The following is a 22,168-nucleotide window of genomic DNA, read 5'->3' as shown; positions in this document are numbered from 1 at the left end:
CACAACTACTGAAGCCCATGCGCCTAGAGCCTGTGCTCCACAACAAGAGAAGCCACTGCAATGAGAAGCCCGCGCACCGCAATGAAGAGTAGCCCCGGCTCGCCGCAACTAGAGAAAGCCCACGTGCAGCAACGAAGACCCAACGCATCCAAAATAAATAAATAAATAAATAAAATTAAAAAAAAATGTTTGCTCGAATTCACTACAGAAGCCATCTGGGCCTTAAGAGTTTTTGTGTGCCTGTGCTGGGGGAGAGGGGTGTTTTAAACTACAAATTGAGTTTCTTTAACAGATACAGGGCTATTCCAATTTTTTACTTCTTCTTGAGTGAGTTTAGTAGCTTGTGTCATTAAAGGAATTTGTCCATTTCATCTAAACTGTTGACTTTATTGGAATATAGTTGTTAATAGTATTAATAATAGTTGTTATTATATTTTAGTGTATATAGAATTGGTAATGATGAGACCCCTTTCATTCCTGATACAGATAATTTGTGTTTTTTCCCTTTTTTTTCCTGATCAACAGTGTGGCCTGAGGTGGATCAATTTTATTGATCTTCTCAGAGGACCAGCTTTAAGTTTACTGGGTTTCTGTTTTATTTATTTTATTGATTTCTACATTGATCTTTATTATTTTCTTTCTTTTACCTACTTTGGGTTTACTCTGCTCTTTTTTCTAGTTTTTAAGGTGGAAGTTGAGGTTACTAACGTTAAGATCCTTCTTCTTTTTTAATATAGGCATTTAGTGCTATAAATTTTCCCCTAAGCACTGCTTTAATGGCACCCCACAACTTCTGATATATAGTGTTTTCATTTTCATTCAGTTAAAAAATACTTTCTAATATCTCTTTTGATTTTTCCTTTCATCCTTGGATTACCTAGAAATGTGTTATTGAATTTCCAAATATCTGGGGATCTTCTAGAGGTCTCTTTGTTTCTGCTTTCTAATTTAATCCTATTGTGGTCTGAGACCATACTTTGTAAGACTTATATACTTTTAAATTTATTGAGAGTTGTTTTATGGCCCTGAATATGGTCTATCTTGCTGCTCATGCCGGTTTTCCATAATTCCTAAGTCCCATTGGGGTGATTCAAAGGACCCGTAATGGAAGCCTGCACACACTGTGGGTTTCATTATAGGAGAGGAAGACTGAGCTTGGGTACTCATGACTTTCATAGCAAGCAGAAGCAAGACTGTTCTTTGTTCAAAGGGGTGAACATTACCTCATCTGTCAAGATTGTTCACTGCAAATACAACCCGGTGAAATTGCCTGGATAAAGCGGCCAGGGTTCTGCAATTTTGGCATACCTGCAAGAATGTGCAGGCATAATCAGGACCCATGGTGGATTGCCCCCCAACAAGGGGACACAGTTACGTGACTTGGAAACAGTTTGACCCTTTCAGGTCTTGCTTTTGCGCTTTTTCAGGTAGCATCAGTACATCATTTAGTTTAAGCCTAATGCCCCTTTCCCCACTCCCCCACTTCTGAACACTCTATCTAATGCCCTGTGAATTATGAGGTTTTCCACTCTGGTCAATGGAAACAGGAACTATTCCCAGCCCTTTGGAAATTCTAAGAATCGTTCCTTCTAATCTTTTTGGGTGCTTCCTTCCTTGGCCTCAGGTGTTTTTCTCCCCCACATTCACTGATAAGACTCAAGGGAGACCCTCTGCAAATCTCCAGGGTTCTCTCTCTCTTTGCAGCTCTCTCCTCTTCTGCAACTGGCCTTGCAAACTCTACCCGCCTTTGTCTCTCTGAACTCACAGTTGAGGGAGACCACTGAGCTATACCTGGGTTCCCCTTATTCTGGTACATCTTGGAAACCTTCTCCAGGCAATAAATAACCTGGGGCAATCAGAGTGCTCATGTCATTTGTTTCCTGCCTCTCAGGGATCATGATCTTTCATTGCCTGATGGTCAATGTCTTAAAAAGCTTTGCTTAATATATTTTCCTCCAGATTTTAGTTGTTTCAGGCAGGATTGTAAATCTGGTGTCTTTTAATACATTTCATCTGGAACCTGAAGTCCCCACAATTTTTGAAGCATAACATTAACAGTTTTTGTAACTGCTGGTTCAGTTTCTAATAATTAAATTTACTCATAAACTTGTTCAGAGATTATAATTTTAATCCAAAATTTAAACTTTAAATTTTAAATTTAAATCCAAGCAAATTAGCTCAGTCACTGTTTCTAAGGATACTTATTTCGTCAACAAATACTTGAGCACCTAGTGGTTTTGGGGGATTACAGCTGTGAACAGAACAAGAGCCCTGCCCTCAAGGAGTTCATATTCTAGTGGGCATGTTTTAAAAAAATGTTAGCATGATGTATTTGCTAATTTGTCAAAGTTTTTTTGCAGAAAGCTCAAAAAAATAAAACTAAGTGATGTAAAAATTCTAAGGAACAATGATGAATCCAGGCATACTTTTGGCTTGAAACCTGGCTTCAAACAAATTGAAGCCAATTTGTTGGCTTGTCAACAAATTAGTAGCCCTGAACCACAGTTGTGTAGCACCGGTGGGCAACTTTTATTCAATTTGGACATAAGTTGCATGAGGCAAGTGCCCTGCCTGTCAGCTGGCCTCTGGATTCCCAGTGTCTAACATATGCGATGAAAAAATTTCAACCTCCTCTTCAAGGGACCTCATCTTGGCTCCTACAGGGGCATAAGGGACAGGAAACAGCCAGCCAGCATGGTAGGGAGGAAAAGGCTTAAGTGCAACACATCAGGGGGAGATGGAAATGTAACATGAAGCTGGCTGCTTGTCCTCAATTGTCAGTTGTTTTAAGACTGGCAGGTGAGAGCAGACACTTCCTGCCTTTGGTTTGGTTCCTGACTTTTTAACATGGCTGGGCCAACTCCCTTGCCTCGGTTTCCGCAGGGAGGAGAGGAGGAAGAAAGGGGGTGCCGTAGCTTCTAAACTTTACTTTTTAGGGGTGTATGTGTGTGGTATCTATGAATATGTGGGAATATATGGAAAACGTGAATACGCTGGACAACTTGGATGTGCTGGGGGTGGTCAGGAGCCCAGGCCGTGTGTGTCCCTCCTCTGATCCGCGAACATCCACCCACCCGGGTAACCCACCTGGGCGCCCGCAAGTCCAGCCGCGCAGCGAGCCAGAGGGTGGGTGGGAGGCGTGGGCTGGTGCCGGCGGCCTCAGCTCGCAGCGCCAGAGGTTTGGGGAACCGGGAACGCGGACGCGAGCCGCCTGGCCCCGCTGCCCGCCAGCAAGTGCTCGGAGGGGCGGGGGCGGGGGCGGGCGGAGGACGGGGCGGGGCGGGGCGGTGGGGGCGCGGCCGGGCGGCTACGTGACGGGCGGCGCGAGTATTAAGCTGAGCGGGCGCTGTTCCGCAGCTCGAGCTGGTGTTTCGCCCGCGACCCAGCGCCCAGGTGTGCCGCCCCGAGAGGACCGCGCGAAGGTCACCCCGCGCCCGCCAGCCCGTCCGCCGCCCGCACCTCCGCCAAGCCCCGCGCGCCTCGCCGGCCCCGCCGCGTCTCCGCCCGCCCGTCCGACCGCCCGAGCCCCGCGCGCCCCGCCGCAGCCCCGGCCACCCGAGCGCCATGAACCAGGTCGAGCCCGGCGTGCAGTACAACTACGTCTACGAAGATGACGAGTACATGATCCAGGAGGAGGAGTGGGACCGCGACCTGCTCCTCGACCCGGCCTGGGAGAAGCAGCAGAGGAAGGTCAGCCAGGGCCGCGTGCCCGCCGTCTGCGGGCTGGACCCGCGTGTCTGTGTGTCGCCTTCCCCGGGGGCGACCGCCCGGGAGCGCCGCCGACGGTGTGGACTAGCGGGAGGGAGCTTGATGGAGGGTCGTGTTGTCCCATGTCCTCGTAGCCCGGGAAAAGTCCAGGGACAGGCACGGAACTGGGCGTCGTGAGTGCGCGCGCGCGCGAGTGTGCGTGGGTGCGCGCGTGTGTCACATAAGAGTCACAAAACGAAGAATGTTAGGAGAAGAACAGTGCAGCCGTTTCTGTTTTAACCTGCATTAGACCAGAATGTGAGAGTCTCAGGTCTGCTCCTGACCCCTTGAGTCTGTGACCTTGGCCACATAGTTGTGTCTTCTGGTCCCGTTGTGTCTCATTTCCCCCTACCCCGTCTCTCCCCAAATAAAAGAGGTCAAAAGAACATCGGCTTCTTTCCGATTTTCACAGGGCTGCCCCAGAGAGTAATTGAAAATCATTTATTACATGTTTTGGGGTTCCCTGGAGAGAGATGCTGTATGAACACTAGACATTCACCGATAAATTAATAGTTATTTCACACTCTATTTACGGTTCATTGAGGTAAGCGCACAGGGACGAGGGAGTCAGCCAGCTCTAAAAGTTCCCTTCCCATCTTGGTTGGCGCTCTCTGGGGGCCCAGTGGAACATTCCACTATCTCAAGGTTTCTTCTTGATCCCCTTGGCTAGAATTCTAGGGACTGCTCACCAGGAGGCTAAATCCTGCCTCCTGTTTGGGCACAGAGCCTGGCCGGGTCAGGGATGCCAACCCAGACCTGTTCACCCAACCTTATGATGACAGTGTCCTGGCAAAAACAAAGTGCCCTCTGCTTTTCCCCCCTATTTTTCTCGGGGTGGGGCAAAGTGGGTTTCCCTTATAAGGGCCTGCCATTAAGTGGATAACGTCTGTTGACCATCTGTGTGCCTGGGAATGCTCTGTGTAGCTGCCACTATGGGTGATTATCTGATAGTGCCTGGTGAATGTGTCTGACTATAGGAAACACATACTCCCAACAAACAGTGTTAGCTGAAGGAGAGAGGTCCCATATTTGGATAATTATCAGATAACCATTTTAGGGTTTTTTGTTGTTATTTATGAAATAACCATGATATTTTCAAATCAAGATTTTTCTTTTGTTGTCTATTCTCTCTTTTAAAACCACTTACTATTATTGTTTTAAAGCTCTAATTTAGCTACATTTCATTCTCCCCCTTAGTTCCATCATCCCTGCCTTCTTGGAAACAGTAGAATTGGAGTGATAAGTAGAAGCTGAGTCTATAAAGGAGAATAAAATTTCAAACCTTCTACAATTTTTTAAACACCTGGCTTGAGGATTATTAATGTGTTGTTATTATTATTATTATTAGTTTTTCATCTGGGCTAATTGCTGCATCATCAATGAGAAAGAAGTTAAATAGTCGCTTTAATTTTTAACAGTGAGTGTTTCTTTTTAAAAATTTTTCCCACAATTTTGATTACTACATTTTTTTATGGATTTTTAAAAAAGTCTTAAGTCTTTGTTGCAGAGATTGCTTTTTTTTTTTCCCTCATGAAGAAGAGCAAAATAGCTAAGGAATTGGACGGGTAGTCTGCCCATCATTTTTGAAAGTAATAGTCTAATCACAGTGGTTTCTGTTGATTTTTTAAAATTACAGTACAGGATAGAGTTAATTTTAGTTTCCAAAGACCACATTGATATATGTCTTCTGTCATATACATATAATTTTTAAATTATTTTTAATATGTATAATTATATTTTTTAATTTATTCACAGTATTTTTGGATATAATTTCATTGCTGTGATTTTTTTAAAGTTTGGGGTTCCTGTGTGAATATATTATTATAATTGTATAGCACTTGTATATTATATATTAAAAAACAGACATATGTCCTGGTCCTTGTATAAAATAATGCTAAAAAGTTTAAAGTGAGAATTCATTTTTTTTCTCAGGTAGGTTGAGTGCTGTGTTGTGACTTTAGTGACAAACAAAACAGAGCCAAACATTACATTAGGACACAGACCTGAACAGATCCAGAAGATCCTCTGTTTCTACTTTTGGTAGAGAACCCACTCAAGTCGGTAAAGTAATACTGAACTGTGAGGTTCGGGCAGCCAGAGCAGTAGCCTCTATTTATGTCCTATGAGCCAAACTGCTGGAACAGGACAGGGATAAAATGCCATTGTTTCTATTGTGGGCTACCTTTTCCACACTTGCCATTTCAATGATATGCCGGGTATGAGATCTGTCAACAGATGCTGGTAACACATGATGACGTCTGTAGCGTTATAATGGATGAGGGACCTAATTATATCCACAGTTCACAGAGTCTCATGGGCTGTGGTAAACCTTGCTCTCGTATGGAATGCCGTGCTACAGAAGGACTTAGTAAAACTGTAGTGCTGTGTGTGTGTGTGTGTGTGTGTGTGTGTGTGTGTGTGTGATGGGAGATCTTTTTTTTTTACATAAAATTTACCATCTTAACCATTTTAAAGCGTCCAGTTCAGGCGTGCTACGTACATTCACATTGTTGTGCAATCAATCTCCAAGAGTCTTTTCATCTTGCAAAATTAAACTCTGTATGAAACAATAACTTTCTATCCTCCCCACCCCCCAGCCCCTGGCAACCACCCTTCTACCTTCTGTCTCCATGAATTTGACCCCTAGGGACCTCATATGGGTGGAATCATACACTGTTTGTCCTTTTGCATCTGGCTTACTTCACTTAGCATTAATGTCCTCAAGGTTCATCCACGTCGTGTCATGTGTCAGAATTTCCTTCCTTTTTAAGGCTGAATAATATTTCACTGACTGTATGGACCACATTTTGTTTACCCATTCATTGATGGATGCACACGTGGATTGCTTCTACCTTTTGGTTATTGTAAATAATGCTGCTGTGAACATGGGTGTACAAATATCTCTTCATGTCCCCGCCTTCGGGTTTTTTTGGTTAGATACCTAGAAGTGGAATTTCTGGATCTTGTGGCAATGATTGGTTTTCAGTTTTTTGAGGACATGCAGTGCTTTTTCCAAAAGAAGGCAATTTAGAAGATGTTGAATTTAGCATGAGTATGTACAGGCATTTCAAAGTGCTCTCCTCTTTCAGGGGTGTTTAAGAATATTTATAGTCACATAATTGAAGCTCTCTTTAGTGGACTTCTGAAACTTCTAGAACTTTGGTGTTTAGAAGTAAGCTTCTCCTGGAAGCAAAGAGCACATTCAGCCTTTAATTCAACTGCGGCCTAATCGGGAGGTGACTTGTCAGAACAGCAATGCTGAATATGTGTGCTATCTCCGTGGGCACAGGACGCTGTCCTTCACCACTCTGGGAGGCTAGAACAGACCTTTTAAGGAAATGACTGTGTGTTTCGATACATAAAGGGTCCTTACATCCTTAATCTGTACAGGGCTAGGTGATCGATACTCTTTTTCGCCAGTTGTGGAGAGCATAAGAGAGTCGTTCATTTATTCCACATTCAGAATTCCGATTAGTTTTCATTGTTCCTAAAGAAATCCAAGTTCTTCCGCATAGTCACAATTTAGATGGACCAGCTCACCCTTCACCTCAGCACACCTGCCGCCTGTCCTGTCATCAGGCTGAAATGTTGCCACGTGGGGTCAGGCAGTGGGGAAGGACGCTTGTGTGGGAGCAGCTGCGCACAGGTTGGATTAAATAGAGGATCCAGAACCTGCCAGTTGCCCCTTTCCGTGTCTCAAGGAGCACCTGCTGGTTAAGGGTGCAGGTCAAGGCTCTTCTCCCCTGCACAGTGGAGTACTCTCTTGCGGGAATTTTTCCTGGGGAAAAAAAGGCATGAATTGTTCCAACGAGGTGAACGATTAACGAGGGGCCTGGGAAGTGTCTCAGATTCATGAGACCCAGATGAATCTCAGCTCTGCCTGGTACCTACCCTCTGTTTGTCCGTAATCAAGTCACTAAGCCTTTCGAGTTCCATCTCTTCATCTAGAAAATAAAGATAAGGGATTCCTGTCTTTCTTGCCTCACAGAGTTTTTCAGAATCAAATGGTCAAACTAGTTTACGTCGAAGGGGCTTTGTACGCTGTAGAGGGATCTGTAAATGTTCAAATATTATTACTGTCCTAGTGCAGCCAATACTTATTAATTTCATCAGGTGGTGTTGTAGTAATTAGCACTGTGATTGAATTTGTGAGGATGAAGAAGCACGTGATTTGTTCCTTAGTGACTTGGATGTACTTTTCAAAAAAAAATGTGGTAAAAGGTACATAACATAAAATTTACCATTTTAACCATTTTTAGGTGTACAATTCAGTGACATTAATACATTCACGTTGTTGTGCAACCATCACCACCATCCATCTCCAGAACTTTTCCATTACCCCCAAGTTAAACTCTGTGTCTATTAAACAGTAACTTCCTATTACCTCCTCCCCCCATGTACCTTTATAGGTAGGGTTTACACGCTTCCACACTTAGAACAAGAAATTGTTTAACAACAAGTGCTAGGTGCTTGTTGTATAAAGAGCAAAAATTTTAGGAGATCAAGTAAGGAAAACCATTGTGGGTGAGAATAATGGGGAAACAGCTTTACAAGGGAGTAGAACTTGGGGTGGGCCTTAATTTGAGGAATAGCTAAATACTAGCTGGGTGGTGAGGAGAGAGAAACAGAACATTCCTGGCTAGAGAAATAGAGTGAACAGTCTAGGCTTAACTGAAGCTAAAGATACAGATTCAAATTTAGAGAGAAAATTGCATAGGTAATCCGGGGCCAGTTTACAGAGGACCTAGGATGCCAGGGTGAGCGTGGACTTCGTTCTTCAAGCAGTGCAGAGCTCTGGGAATATTTGAGCCAGGAAGAGCCATGCTTCAAGTAGAATACTGTTTGCAGAATAAATCGGAGTGGGTGAAGGCCTGAGGTGGGGGACCCAGGTAGAAGCCCGTTACAGGGACGATACGTTTAAAGCGGTGAGGATTAGAAGCAGTGGTGAGGAAGCCATCAATCTGAGAGTGATCAGGAGGGATTATAAAAAGTGTTAAATAACGCCATGTTGTTGCATGGCAGGCTGTTGTATAAATCCAGTTAAGCAGACATGATCTCACCATTAGAGCTCCTGGGCTTAAAACTCAAGATAGTGATATTGACAAGTAACAAAGAAACTAATGAGGAGTGTCTGCTTATCTAGTCAGGAGAGGTGTCTGGGTGGAAAGCTAACTATTTACAGGATGTATCATTCAGTGCAGGGGCTGCGTGCTGAGGGGCAAGTTGTGTGTCCAGGTGGCCATTGCCTACATGCAGGGCTGGAGTTTCAGGCAGCCTTTGATGTCCAGAGAGAGTTGCTGATGGGCAGGCTTGCAAAGGCAGAATCTTGTATGAGCCCTCAGAAATCTCTGCCCCCAGAAGGGCTGTTGTTCTCAAGATGCCCTTGGTTTGCTATGGAGAACCACAGGTGCAGGAGTCGTAAGGTGGAGAAATCACTCTTTGTGATTTCTGCGTCTTCTCTTAGGCACTGCAGTGTGTCCTGGGGTCTGCCCTACCCCTTCAGCCACATTCACCAAGGAAGAAACTTGAACCCAAGATACGATTTTCCGGGAGCGTGGGAGGAGGAATAGAACTCTTAGCTGGGAAGCCTAAAGAACAGCAGCTTCAGAAAACTGTCAGAAAGCGCTGCAGTCGGTTGCTGCAGCTGGGCTACAGAAAAGGCGCAGCTCGGGGGTGGGTGGAGGCACTCCCGTGGTGAGCAGAGGAGTTGGTACGGAATACGTTGGAGGACAGTCAGAATTGTACCGCTGTTTCCCTGGGAACGGTACTAGTTCTTCCAGAAAGAACAGAAAGCAAAGATGAGGGGGAAAACGCCTGCTAGCTACGGTGCTAGACTTAGTTCAAAGGAAGGAAAATCTTGAGTGCCAGAAATGGGCTTTTCTAAAGAAGCTGAGGAACATGTTTTACACAAGCACGTGTCAGTCTGAGCACTTGCACACTCGCCTCTGAGCCCACACCACACCCGTACCCCTCCCCACGATTTTCTTGATCAGAAACTAGATGTTTTCTCCTGCAGCCGTACTGAAGGGCAGAATAGAAGTGGAGCACAGGCACGGCTGTTTATTCTTTTCATTCCTTTGGCAGACGTTTACTATGGTCCCGCTAGAGGCCCGGGTTAGGGAATGGAGTTGACACCACCCCAGGCTTTAAGGAGCTTGCAGCTTAGTTCAAGAGACAGAAAGGGCAGTGAGAAGTACAGAGGAGGGACGCGCAGTTCACCCTGGCTGGTGGAAGGGAGTGGAGAGCATTTCCAAAGCCCCTCCTGCATGGTCCCCTGTTGCGGTGCCTGGAAGCATCTTCCTCCCTGGCGCCTTGCAGGGAAGCTGGGAGTTACCCTTGAGGCTTCCCTCTCTCTCAGCTCCTGTGAGCCCACCTCCTAAAGTCCTCTGGACCCTGCCCCTTCCTCCCGTCATGTGCTTGAAGGCCTTCAGGGCCTCTGCACTTCCTGCCTGGATGGGGGTGGTGGCCCCTGCTTTGTCGCCCTTCCACACACCGTGCTTGCCTTCAGGCTTTTTTCTGCCTGATGCTGTAGGAGTGGTCTGTATAAAACACAAGCCTGGTCATGGTATTTCTGCTTAAAGCCCCTGTGTGGTTCTTTATTGCCTTCAGGAGGGTGTTGGGAGCCAGGCCTGAGCGAGCCTCTCTCTGCTCCGCCTCTCCCCCTAGGGCTCCTGGAGCCCATGTGTTTGATTCTCCTCTTTGCTTATACCCGAGACTACCTCCTCTACCCGCCCTGGGAGTTCTTCTTCCTCGGGGCCCTCCTCTAGAACATGGGTCCCTGGGTGCTGTCCTGGTCTCCCCTATGAGCAGACACTGTCCTGTGGCCCCCTGGCCCTGCAGCGGTCCTGCTTAGAGTCTGCGCTCGCATTTGTGAAATGCAGGAATTGTAAGTCATATTTCTGAAAAGAATTTAGTACAATTAAATTTTTTATTTTGCAATCTTTGCAACTCCTTGAGCTACAAATGTATTAACTCCAGCTCATACTTGTTTAATGCTCCTTAAAGATGTTTTCTCAAGTTCCCCAAACGATGGACTTCTCCGACTTAGCTCTTATTCTCAGACTGAGCCTACAAAGATAAGCTGTTTAATTTAAAAAAAAAATAATAATTTGTAATTTAGAGATTTGGGGAATAAAATAAAATCATACATGTAGATTTATTTAAATGATAATAAAATGTGTCACCATATTAATGAACAAAGCTCTGGTAGCCTAAATTGGATTTGAAATGACTGTTTTGTCCAGATTGAAAACCTTTACCCACATCACAGAGAAAATTCCAAATTCATTTAGATTGAGAGAAGTATACATTTAAATTTGTTCTTCTGAATGTAAAACCTGGTAAGACGAAAACTTTTGGAAGACATGCTAGGCGTCACGGTAGTGGAAATGGAAACGAGAGAAGAGATGTAGATGATTCTGCAGAGTGTGTGGACCCTGGAAAAGAATTGGCCTGGGCAGTATTGATATAAGCCGAACCCAAGACGACAGAGTTAGCATGGCTTTGAGTTGTCTTGCTGTGTTTGTTTGTTTTTGCTAGGGGATAAATGTGTGTGTTTGTTTCTGCTAGGGGATAAATGTGTTAGTCATCATTCCTAGAAATTACTATATAATGAAAATAGATTCTCATTAGCCTCCGTTACAACCTTTTCATTAAAAGGCATGCTATCTCGGGAAAAACTCTTATTTTTTTAGTGATTGTGAGGATCAAGTGGGCAAGTAGGTGAATATGAGATTGAGGGGAAATGAGAACAGTATTTGATATTGAAGGTATGACTGAGTCTTATACAGACAATTATAATTGAGGTTGGCAACTCAAGAAATCCCCGGGAATTCCCTGGCGGTCCAGTGGTTAGGGCTCCGTGCTTCCACTGCAGGAGACACGGGTTGGATCCCTGGCCGGGGAACTAAGATGCTGCATGCCACGCAGCACGGCCAAAAAAAAAAAAAAAAAAGAAATCCTATCTTTTAGAGTCATGAGGAATCTTTAAGTTCCTTCATTATAGTCCAACAGGATGGGAAGAAAATAATTATTTAGAAGGTAGGTAGTCTAATCTCATTGTTTTTTATTAGGATTTTAAGATACTTTGTATGCATTAGGTTGAACCGTAGGAAATTTTTGACACTGACCATTTTGACCTCCAAAAATTGCAGTTTCTTATGGCTCAACCCAATAAAACCACTTTATCACTATTGTCCCACTATATTCAAGGTAGTTGACCAAGACCACACCACAGCCAAGCCATAAAACTGAGTTCAGCTTGTTTCTAGTCTTACCTCTAATGCCTTTGGTATTCATTTGGGAAAATAAGGGGTAGTTAGGTTTTGTAGAAGTTAAAATGTGAGGTTTGGATTGAGGGCTTGACAGCCCATGGAAATATCGAGAAGGAAGGTCAAGCCTAGAGATTTAGGTGTGGGAGTTATCTGCTCAGAGGCCATGGTTGAAACTGTAAGGAGGGGAAAGTGGAAGATCTACCTGCCAGGCGCTGAGGTGAGCTAACATCGAGGGCTCCCAGAGGAAGCAGTGATTACCAGAACATGGAAGCATCGCTTCTCTGGATGAAAACATGCATTTATTGGACGACTTAAAACTAGATGAACTGTCAAAATGTCTTTGATTTTCTTCCGGGAGAAATCTCACCTTGGTATTTCTCTGGAACTTCACCAGTCCGTCTGAATCTGACATTTGAATCCGTTTAGTTGCTGGAACAGAAACCCAGGGCTTTGGCACCGTGAAATGGGAGATCTTTTAGCTCATGAGATAAGTTATGCTTGCAAAGGAAGTGAAAAGCTGTAAGAAACTATTTATGGTGGTGTGCCCAAGTCTGTGACATAAAATCCTTCTGCAGCTGGAATGGCCAAGGCTGGGCTTTATTGAGGAAGACTTTATTGAAAATTTGTAAGGATTACTGAAGAAAGTAGTTTCATTACTGAAAAGAATTGGTTTCATCTTAACATACCAAGTGTAGCATTCAACCACAAGGAGGGTTTCCCTTTTCTGTTTTACCATTTATAAAATTAAGAAAATAGGATGAGTGATGGTCCTCATTTAGGGGTTTTGTTTTAAGGTTTAAAAAAATATTATTGATATTTTGGGTGTATCAGTCATGAAAATAGTAAAAGACATAACAGAATTACAATCAGTTTCGAGATTACCCATAGAGGGTAATATTTTTCTATTTTAAAACAAATCTGTTTTGGAGGGGCGGCAAGGGTAAGGATCAGGTTGGTCTGGGACGTGAGAAGGGGATATTCGTTGGAAAAATGCAAACCATGTGTTTTACATTTTGTAAACCGTACAATTTCTATTCTGTTACTGCAGTTTATGAAATAGGAAGTGTCTGAATATTTCATTGCATACCTTTCCTGTTAAATTTTGGGACAAAATGATGTTTATTTTCATTTTTTCGGTATAACGGCAGAACAAAAATATTCCAGTAAGACAGTAAAAGTGATATTTTAAAATACGGATTTTTTCCAGTGGATTAAAAAAAGAATGGGAGGGGATTTGGCATATTGTTCCCAGTATCCCAAACTATTCAGTATATAGGGCAGAGCAGATATTTATTGAGAATTTTTAGACACTGTTTTGACCATACGTATTATTTTATTCGAACATCACAACAGTCTTAGGAGATGCGTATTGTGATTCTCATTTTTCAACCAGGAAGGCTAAGTAACTTACCTAAGTGTGGTTGAGGGTGGGGAAGTGGTAGCTGGAACATGCACACAGAATTTTGTCTAAATTACAAAGACATTCTCTCTCACAATCGAAATTTTATAACACATGGAGATGCTAATTATTTTATTGCATATTTTGGTCTGCAAGTGGCAGAGCTGAAGTTTGGATCCAGGATGCTTAACTCCAGAGGCAGTGCTTTTATTTTTATTTTTATTTTTTTTTATTTTTTTAATTTTTTAATTTTAATTTTAATTTTTTTAAAATTTATTTTGTTGAATTTTAGTTGATTTATAATGTGTTAATTTCTGCTGTACAGCAAAGTGATTCAGTTAGACATATATATTCTTTTCCATATTCTTTTCCATTATGGTTTATCACAGGATATTGAATATAGTTCCCTATGCTATACAGTAGGACCTTGTGGTTTATCCATTATATATATAATAGTTTGCTTCTGCTAACCCCAAACTCTCAATCCGTCTCCTTCCCCCCTTGGCAGCCACAGGTCTGTTCTCTATGTCTGTGAGTCTGTTTCTGTTTCACAGATAAGTTCATTTGTGTCTTGTTTTACATTCCACATACAAGTGATACAATATGGTATTTGTCTTTCTCTTTCTGACTTATTTCACTTAGTATGATAATCTCTAGGCCCATCCGTGTTGCTGCAAATGGCATTATTTCATTCTTTTTAATGGTTGAGTAGTATTCCATTGTATATATGTACCACATCTTCTTTATCCATTCCTCTGTTGATGGACATCTAGGTTGTTTCTTGGCTATTGTGAGTAGTCAAAGGTGGTGCTTTTTAACCACTAAATTTTTTCTGTTTTTGTTGCTTCTTTGCTCAGAGTTTTAACCAACAACCCAGAGGAAAAGCCTGGAATTCAGTATTCCTAAGTTTTCACTTATCCAAAACCTACTGCCCATGCATAAGGGTGTGTGTGTCTGAATTTTTAATTTCTAAATGGGTCCAGGGGGAACATCTGATGAGAATGAGAAGACTAAATTTTGAGTTATGGAAAATACTGTCCTTCCAAGGTAACCCCAAGTGAGGGCCTAGCAATCACTCTGACCCACAGAAGTGCCAGAGGAGGAGGAAAGGGACCACAGGAAAAGCCAACTACACCTCTCAAATGGAGGCTTACAGGACATGCCGTTAAGGGCACATCTCTGGAATTACCTGCTGGTCTGTCTGACACAGTTCCAAAAACAAGCCGGAGTTCAGGATGCCCTAGTATTTGAGTCAGTTCCCTTTTGGAACTAGAAAAGGAGACTTCCAGAGGCAAGAGCATAGATTAGAGTCATCCTCCTGCAGACGTGATGCCTTAGTGGAAAGGGATGCTCTCCAAGAATTGGGCTCCACAGAGATTTGGCCAATGGCAGTGCCAAGGACTGCCTTCACTTTACATTGAAAAAAATCCTGCCTTTTATTTATTTTTAACTTCATTTTTTTTTTTTTTAATAAATTTATTTATTTATTTATTTATTTATGGCTGTGTTGGGTCTTTGTTTCTGTGCGAGGGCTTTCTCCAGTTGCGGCGAGCGGAGGCCACTCTTCATCGCAGTGCGCGGGCCTCTCACTGTCGCGGCCTCTCCCGTTGCGGAGCACAGGCTCCAGACGCACAGGCTCAGTAGTTGTGTCTCACGGGCCTAGTTGCTCCGCGGCATGTGGGATCTTCCCAGATCAGGGCTCGAACCCGTGTCCCCTGCACTGGCAGGCAGATTCTTAACCACTGCGCCACCAGGGAAGCCCTTTCACTTCTTATCATGGAAAATTTCAAACATGCATAAAAGCAGAGAGAACATATAGCGAATCCCTCTGGATCCCACTGGCCAAGGAAAACCAAAGTTTCATGAATAGGGGATGCCTGGTTCTTTTTTTAACCCCAGCTTTATTGAGATGTCATTGACAAAAAATTTTATATATTTAAAGTGCGCCACATGTTTTGATAAATGTATACATTGTGAAATAATTACCAGGGATGTCCAATCCTAAAAGGAAAAAAAAAGTTTTTATGTTCAATAGATGCTTTATTCTCTAAATGAAATTTTGAATCAAAACTGCCAATTAAGCTGACAGTTGCCTTCCCTGTTTTGAAACTCCAGTCTCCTCCCCGCCAGACCCCACGCTTCCTGCTACCCCTTTTGGCTGTCCAGGCCTCCTCCCTGCTCTGCTGGGATACCTCTCCTAACCCCCAGCTCTCCTAGTAATTTCTCATGCTGTTAATGTTACAATTGGCTATTTCTAAAAACCAAAGATTGCAAGACCTGCTTTTCCAGGGATCATCAATATTTTAAAGGTGACCTTTCTAAGACAATAATGCTGTTGTCTAATTCCAGGAAGGACCCTGATGGTGAATTTCAGGCTCTGTAGGAGAAGAGGACAGGATTGTGCTAAGAAAGCACTGTTGGCAGAGGCAAAGTCTTTTAACATCCTGTAAATGGGGATGGTTAACCGCTGTTTGTGGCCCCTTGTAAAGTCAGTACTGATAGGGTATTTCTCTTCTCCTGCTGCAGACTGATCTGATAAACTGACCCCATAACCTCCTTCAGGTTTATTGGTCTAGCTCCTGCGACCACTGCTTTTACTTCTTTGAGTGGGGAGCCTGAATTTGAGACAGGAGGTGGGCACCGTGTCTGAAGAGGCTGAATTTGATACCGCTGCATCTTTGTTTCCTCCGCCACCCCAGAGTGCAGCGGGAGGAAGGAGCAGAACACACATGTTTAGTGTTCTTGGGGAAAGGTTATTTTTAGGGGCAGTCTTGCTAAGACTGCTTCCGCAGCTTTTCTTTAGGTACAGATCACACCCTCACCTGCTTAGGTATGTGAATTTCTAGGGGAGCCCTGGGAGGGATGGGGGCTGCCTGCATGTAGCAGTTCCAGGCCACCTCCTTCCTTACAAAGATTTATTTTATTTTATTTGTTTCCCAGCTTTCCTGAGATGTAATTGACATGTAACATTGTGTAAGTTGAAGGGTTACAACATCTTGCCCATCTCTCAGGTTCTCTATTCTTCATGAGAGGAAATGAGGAAGGAGGGTGGACTGATTCCAGAGGTAGGGTGACCCCTCATCCAGGTTTGCCCAGGGCAGTCCCAGCTGTGGCTCTTGCCCCAGAGTAACTATAAATAGCGTCACCTTTGACTCTCAGAAGTGGTCCAGTTTAGACTTCGAATTCTGTGGTCACTGTTCAGAGGAGATACACAAGGCCACCTCAGAGAAGGTTAACATAATATTGAGACCCAAATAATTTGTATATTGGACAGCAATGCCTTTTCTCAAAGTACTGGCCTATTTCTGAACTTGAAAAAATGCAAATATTGGTGAAATGAGAGTTCTAAAACTTTGACAGTTTTAATTATCACTGTCTCGTAATTTCTGAATCTTCTAACTCACGAATCCTTTAGAAGACCAAGCCTTGCAGCCAGTGGTGGGAGTGAGCCCTGTGTCTGGAGGGTATGGGACCACGGACCCCGCTGCAGGCCTACTGTGGGCCAGGTTTCCCTCTGAAATCCACATTGTCGTCGTCCTTATGGTAGTTTGTATGCCGTCCGTGTGGTTTTATGAATAGTATATATATTCATACTTCAGATAGCTTGCTATTAATATGTGCTAGGCTTTAAGGATGCTTATTTTGCACATCTAAAAAACTTAAGGGTTAAACTTAATTGAAATATCTGGACCAATTTCCAGGGTTGGATCTCTAGGTTTGTTCTTATGACAGCTTAAGTCTTTTTCTAATAAAATTGTATATATCTTTAGACACTTGAAAGTCTGGAAGTGAAGTGGTGATACGTATATTTACTGTGGGATAAAATCGTGTTTAATGTAAAATTGTCCCTTCTGTCATGAGACACAGGTGGGGCTGTCACCATTTGAGTCCATTAAGGTCTTGGTCGGGAAGCAGGGTGAATGCTGTCAGAAATACTTGGGGAGTGACAGTGGGTTCTATTGCTGTCACTGGTGTCTGGGTAACTGGATACTAAGGATTTCTCTGCTGCGGTCCTTGGACTTGGACAGTGTGTACTTTCTCCGTGGGCATTTTCAAACTTCATGTTGAAATAGGGACTTTAGTGTCAAACTTAAAAAAAGTCCTGAAGTAACACCTCACCGACTGATTAACTTCAGAAATGTAGGCTTGCTAGAGTGTATCCAATTTAAGTAGGTTTTCTTTTTCAGGTAAAACGATGGAGGTTGAGTGAAAGAAAGCTAGCCAACATAATTACAGATAACCAGGGAAGGGAGAAGAATCTAGCCTAACAAATTATATAGACTTTCCCAAACTACCTTTTTAAGATACATTTTCAAATAATCACCCAAGTCATATGTCTTCACTACAGAAAATATGGAGAAGAAATTTTAAAAAGTCATGCCGTAGAGAAAACTAGTGTTAACATTTTGCCATATTGCCTGCTAGATGACTTGACGCTGTACTAGAAAAGCATATATTTCTGTGTTTTATACTATAATATATAACTGTCTGAAATGGCTCAGGATACGAAGACTTTATTATCTATTTTTATGAACACTTTTTAGTCAGCATGAGCCCTAGGGAAGAACTTCTCGATGGAGGAAATCCCAGCCTGGTTCCCCCAGGGCGGAGTGGGCAGGAACTTTGGAAATGACCAGCTTCCCTGTTTTTTAGCCCTTCTGTTTTCCAGAGCTTTCCGCATATGTAGGGCAAACCTGTAGACGGACCTGATTGGGGGCTGTTCCTCACTTAGAACTGTGCTCTTGTCCAAACTACCAACGCAGAGACTGGCGTATTATAGAGAGCTGTTCCCTTCGAAATGAACACTTTAATTTCTCTGTGCAGGCAGCCATTTGTTTGGGTCCCTGAAAATAGTAACAGTATGGTGAGCTTGAATTAAAGAATATTTATTTTGGTGTCTGGGTAGTACAAGCTGCTTCCCCAGTTGCTGGGATGGGCCGGGGTGGGGAGGGGGACATCAGTGTGCTTTTCTTTAAACTTGAATTCATCCTCAAGAAGAGAATCGTGAAAGTACAATTAATGTTGCTCTTGCCTATAACCGAGCAACAGTTGGTTCTGCCCTGTCCCAGAGCCATGTCTTACACATAATTAGCCAGGCTCCAAGGGAGCAAGTTATTTTGGGAAGCATAACTCAGGATCAATCGTATGTAAGGCTGTTGGGAGCCTTAAATGCTTGCTTACCAGAAAGTCGTCAAAGGAATTCTCCACGGAGGTCGTGCCAGCTTGGGGGAGGCAGGTGTGACCCCACAACACTCCCAGCCAGCGACTAAGTCAGGCTCTTGACCTCAGGAAATCTTTAAGCTCAGATGACCAGGCACCAATAGCTTTCATGTGGTTCTTTGAGCTTACCGCTTTTTGTTTTTGTTTTTAATACTTTAGAGCAAAAATGACCAAAACTTTGATTCTGTAGAGATTTGATTTGGTTAGCGTATGCCTCCAATTGTTTGGGAAGTAGCTGCATATTTCTTATCTTAACTTTTTTTTTTTCCCCACTTAACAGTTAAAATGGGGAGTTTCATCAAGATCATTTAACTGTCCTTTAGAAGACAGAAGGCTGTAACTTTTTTTTTTTTTAACTAAGATTTTGTTTCAAGCATTGCAAAACATCCCTTGGAATTAAAGGAGAGGTAGATTGGATTGCAAACTAGTATTGGGAGTCAGTGGCTCACAGAAGTGTTTGATGTCCTTGCTAGGTTGCTTCCCTCTACCTTGAGGACTACAGAGATGCAGAGATGAGTAATTGCAGCTGAAAAATAAGAATTAGGAGAATGAGTAATAAGGACTCCTGTAAGTGGTAATAAAATGTTTGTAGGAAATTTCATGAGCTGGGAGGAAATTAACAGATGGAGGTACTTTAGCTTCTAGAGAAATGTAAGATTTTTTATGAAACAGAAAAGTGCTAAATAATTCAACCCAAATCCAATATTATTTCTGGTGATCTGTATAAGAGGGAACACGGGGACGCACATTGGGTTTTAAATGAAAAAGGAATGCAGTAAGCTGAGACTTCAGACAGTTGTCATTTTCACAGGACAAGAGAAGCGTACTGTTATTAACATCAGCAAGTGATAGACTTCAGTTATTTTGGTGTATCATTCTTTTTGTACAATTTTTGCTCATGTCCTTTTTTATTTTTATTTTTTATTGAAGTATAGTTGATTTACAATGTTGTGTTAATTTCTGGTGTACAGCAAAGTGATTCAGTTATATATATATAACTTATAACTATATACTTCCATTACAGTTTATTACAAGATATTGAATATAGTTCCTTGTGCTATATAGTAGGACCTTGTCATTTATTTATTTTATATATATTAGTTTGTATCTGCTAATCCCAAACTCCTAATTTATCCCTTCCCCACCCCCTTTCCCCTTTGGTAACCATAAATTTGTTTTCTATGTGTATCATTCTTGTGCATTAATTACTATTTGTCTTCATCAAAATCAGTAAAATTTAGACCAGAATAGTGAATATTTTAGCACATGTGAATGTTGACCTCTTTTTAGAAGACTAAAACTATTAAAAGATACTTCTTAAATAAAGGTAAAACCACGACTCTCATACAAAAAGAAAAATAAACACGTTAAAGATGTTATTTAACTTACTAATGAGAAAACTGGAGAGGTGTTCCAGCCAGTTCAAAAGAGAATCTGAAGAACAGTCACATTTATAGATTGGTAATATTGAAATTAATGTCCAAATGGTGGCAGATACTTTTCTGTGGGTGGAAGGAGGGTTGTCCCTGAACTGGACAGAATGCATTCCTTGTCTGTAGGCAAGAATGACTTTGCATTGCTCTTGATCATCTTTGGCTTAGATAGATGAGTTGTAGAAGAGCATAGAAGTGATGCCGTAGACAATGCACAACTTTCCCGTTGGAGCTCAGATGCTTCCCAACGTAAAGTACCTTATTTAGCTATTTCCTCTTTCCAAATTCCATAACTTTCAATTGCATCCTTTCTGGAAGTTACAGAAGAGACTCCACATATTAGGCAGGTCATTCCTTTTTTATTTATTTACTTATTTATTTTAATTTGGTTGAGGCTGGGTCTTAGTTGCGGCAGGCGGGCTCCTTAGTTGCGGCACATGGGATCCTTAGTTGTGGCATGCGGGATCTTTAGTTGCGGCATGCGAACTCTTAGTTGCGGCATGTGGGATCTAGTTCCTTGACCAGGGATTGAACCCAGGCCCTCTGCATTCGGAGTGCAGAGTCTTATCCACTGCTCCATCAGGGAAGTCCCAGACAGGTCATTCCTTAAACCGGAATTAGTCCTGGCTAGACTTGGCTTTGTTAAAAAAAGTGAAAAGCATTTTTGTCCCGTTAGGCAGCCTCAAGGCTTTTTAGCATATTTCTTTATCTATTCTGAACATCCAGGGACTAAATGGAAGTCAGTCTTATGAGCCTGGTGATTGAAGCCTAAAATTCATGATGAAAACCAGACCTGGTTAGGACTGTCTTTTCAGAGGCTGGGAGAGCCATCTTTAACCTCCCCACTTCAGTCATCTATTAGCCTGATTCTATTTTTAGGTCCCCTCAGCAGTAAGGTTGCCTTTTACTTTTTATGAGGTGTTTTTTGGGGAGCAAGATTACAGACTCCTCTTTTTTAATGTTTAAGGATTCTCTAGTTAAGTTTGACATGATAATAATACTTTTCAAAAGCCTGGAACTTGAGCAGATAGAGATTTTTAGCTCTGCGGTGTTTTTTATTTTTTCAGTTTAAAAAATCTGATTGCTATCTTCTTTGATCTATTGCAGAAGGTCAAATAAGATGTTATTCAGCAAATAGTTACTGACTGCCACTAGGCCCCGGGCACTGTCTAGAACACAAAACAAAAATCCCAGCTTCTCTGTGTGGCACTTTCACAGACATTTTTAGAATGTTCCAGGTGGTGGTGTCACCCACCAGGTATTTCTGAGAGGATTATTCCTGCTTCCCTACCAAGTCCTTAAAGAATTCTGATGGTGACAACCCTACTTGAGTTGTTTGTAGGCTTTGATATTCCTTAATTAGAAATTGTTAGATATTCTCACATTGCCTAGAAAGAGATCCTGAATCCTGCTTGAAGGCAGTATTTGTTGGGGATGAATCAGTGGGAAAAGGCTGCCTCTGTTTTTTTCTCTTACTTTGTCTTTGAGTAATCAAATTTGTATTTATGAGTATTCCTGTTACTCAAGTTAAAAGCAGTGCGTTGTTACTGTTGAGGCTCCAGTTCATTCATGACTGAAATTGTCACAGTTTAAGCTTGAAGTATTAAAAATTTGAATGAGTGCTAGCTCTGTGTGCGTGAATACAGGTGTCCCTGCTGGGTGCTGATACAAAGGTGAATAAGAGAAGACTAGGGGCTACTGTGTTCACTTTGTGGTTCTTTGATTCATAATAAGTATACCTGCGGGCATATAAAAGCCTGGGAAACCAGTTGTGGGCCTTCCATTTGCAATGGAATGCAATGGAATTTGTCTTTTTAAAAAAATTTTATTTATTTTATTTTTTAAAATTTTTTGGCTGAGTTGGGTCTTCGTTGCAGTGTGCAGGCTTCTTCTTGTGGTGGCTTCTCTTGTTGTGGAGCACGGGCTCTAGGTGCACGGGCTTCATTAGTTGTGGCATGCAGGCTGAGTAGTTTTGGCTCACGGGCTCTAGAGCGCAGGTTCAGTAGTTGTGGTGCACGGGCCTAGTTGCTCCACGGCATGTGGGATCTCCCCAGACCAGGGCTCGAGCCCGTGTCACCTGCATTAGCAGGCAGATT

The 22,168-nt window shown here is 42.6% G+C and overlaps 1 protein-coding gene across 1 annotated transcript in view; it reads left to right on the top strand.

The window, feature by feature from the left end:
- The first annotated feature begins 3,347 nt into the window (after positions 1-3,347).
- The window catches only part of ACTN2 (actinin alpha 2), a 74,463-nt gene continuing 55,642 nt past the window's right edge, over positions 3,348-22,168 (top strand). The window contains exon 1 of the mRNA XM_061198364.1: positions 3,348-3,690. Coding sequence (XP_061054347.1) covers positions 3,565-3,690 — 126 coding nt within the window. The 5' untranslated portion in view covers positions 3,348-3,564. The remainder of the gene's footprint in view (positions 3,691-22,168) is intronic.

Source organism: Eubalaena glacialis, chromosome 1, assembly GCF_028564815.1.
Source record: "Eubalaena glacialis isolate mEubGla1 chromosome 1, mEubGla1.1.hap2.+ XY, whole genome shotgun sequence".
NCBI classification, from domain to species: domain Eukaryota; kingdom Metazoa; phylum Chordata; class Mammalia; order Artiodactyla; family Balaenidae; genus Eubalaena; species Eubalaena glacialis.
This window is presented reverse-complemented; position numbering and strand designations above follow the sequence as displayed.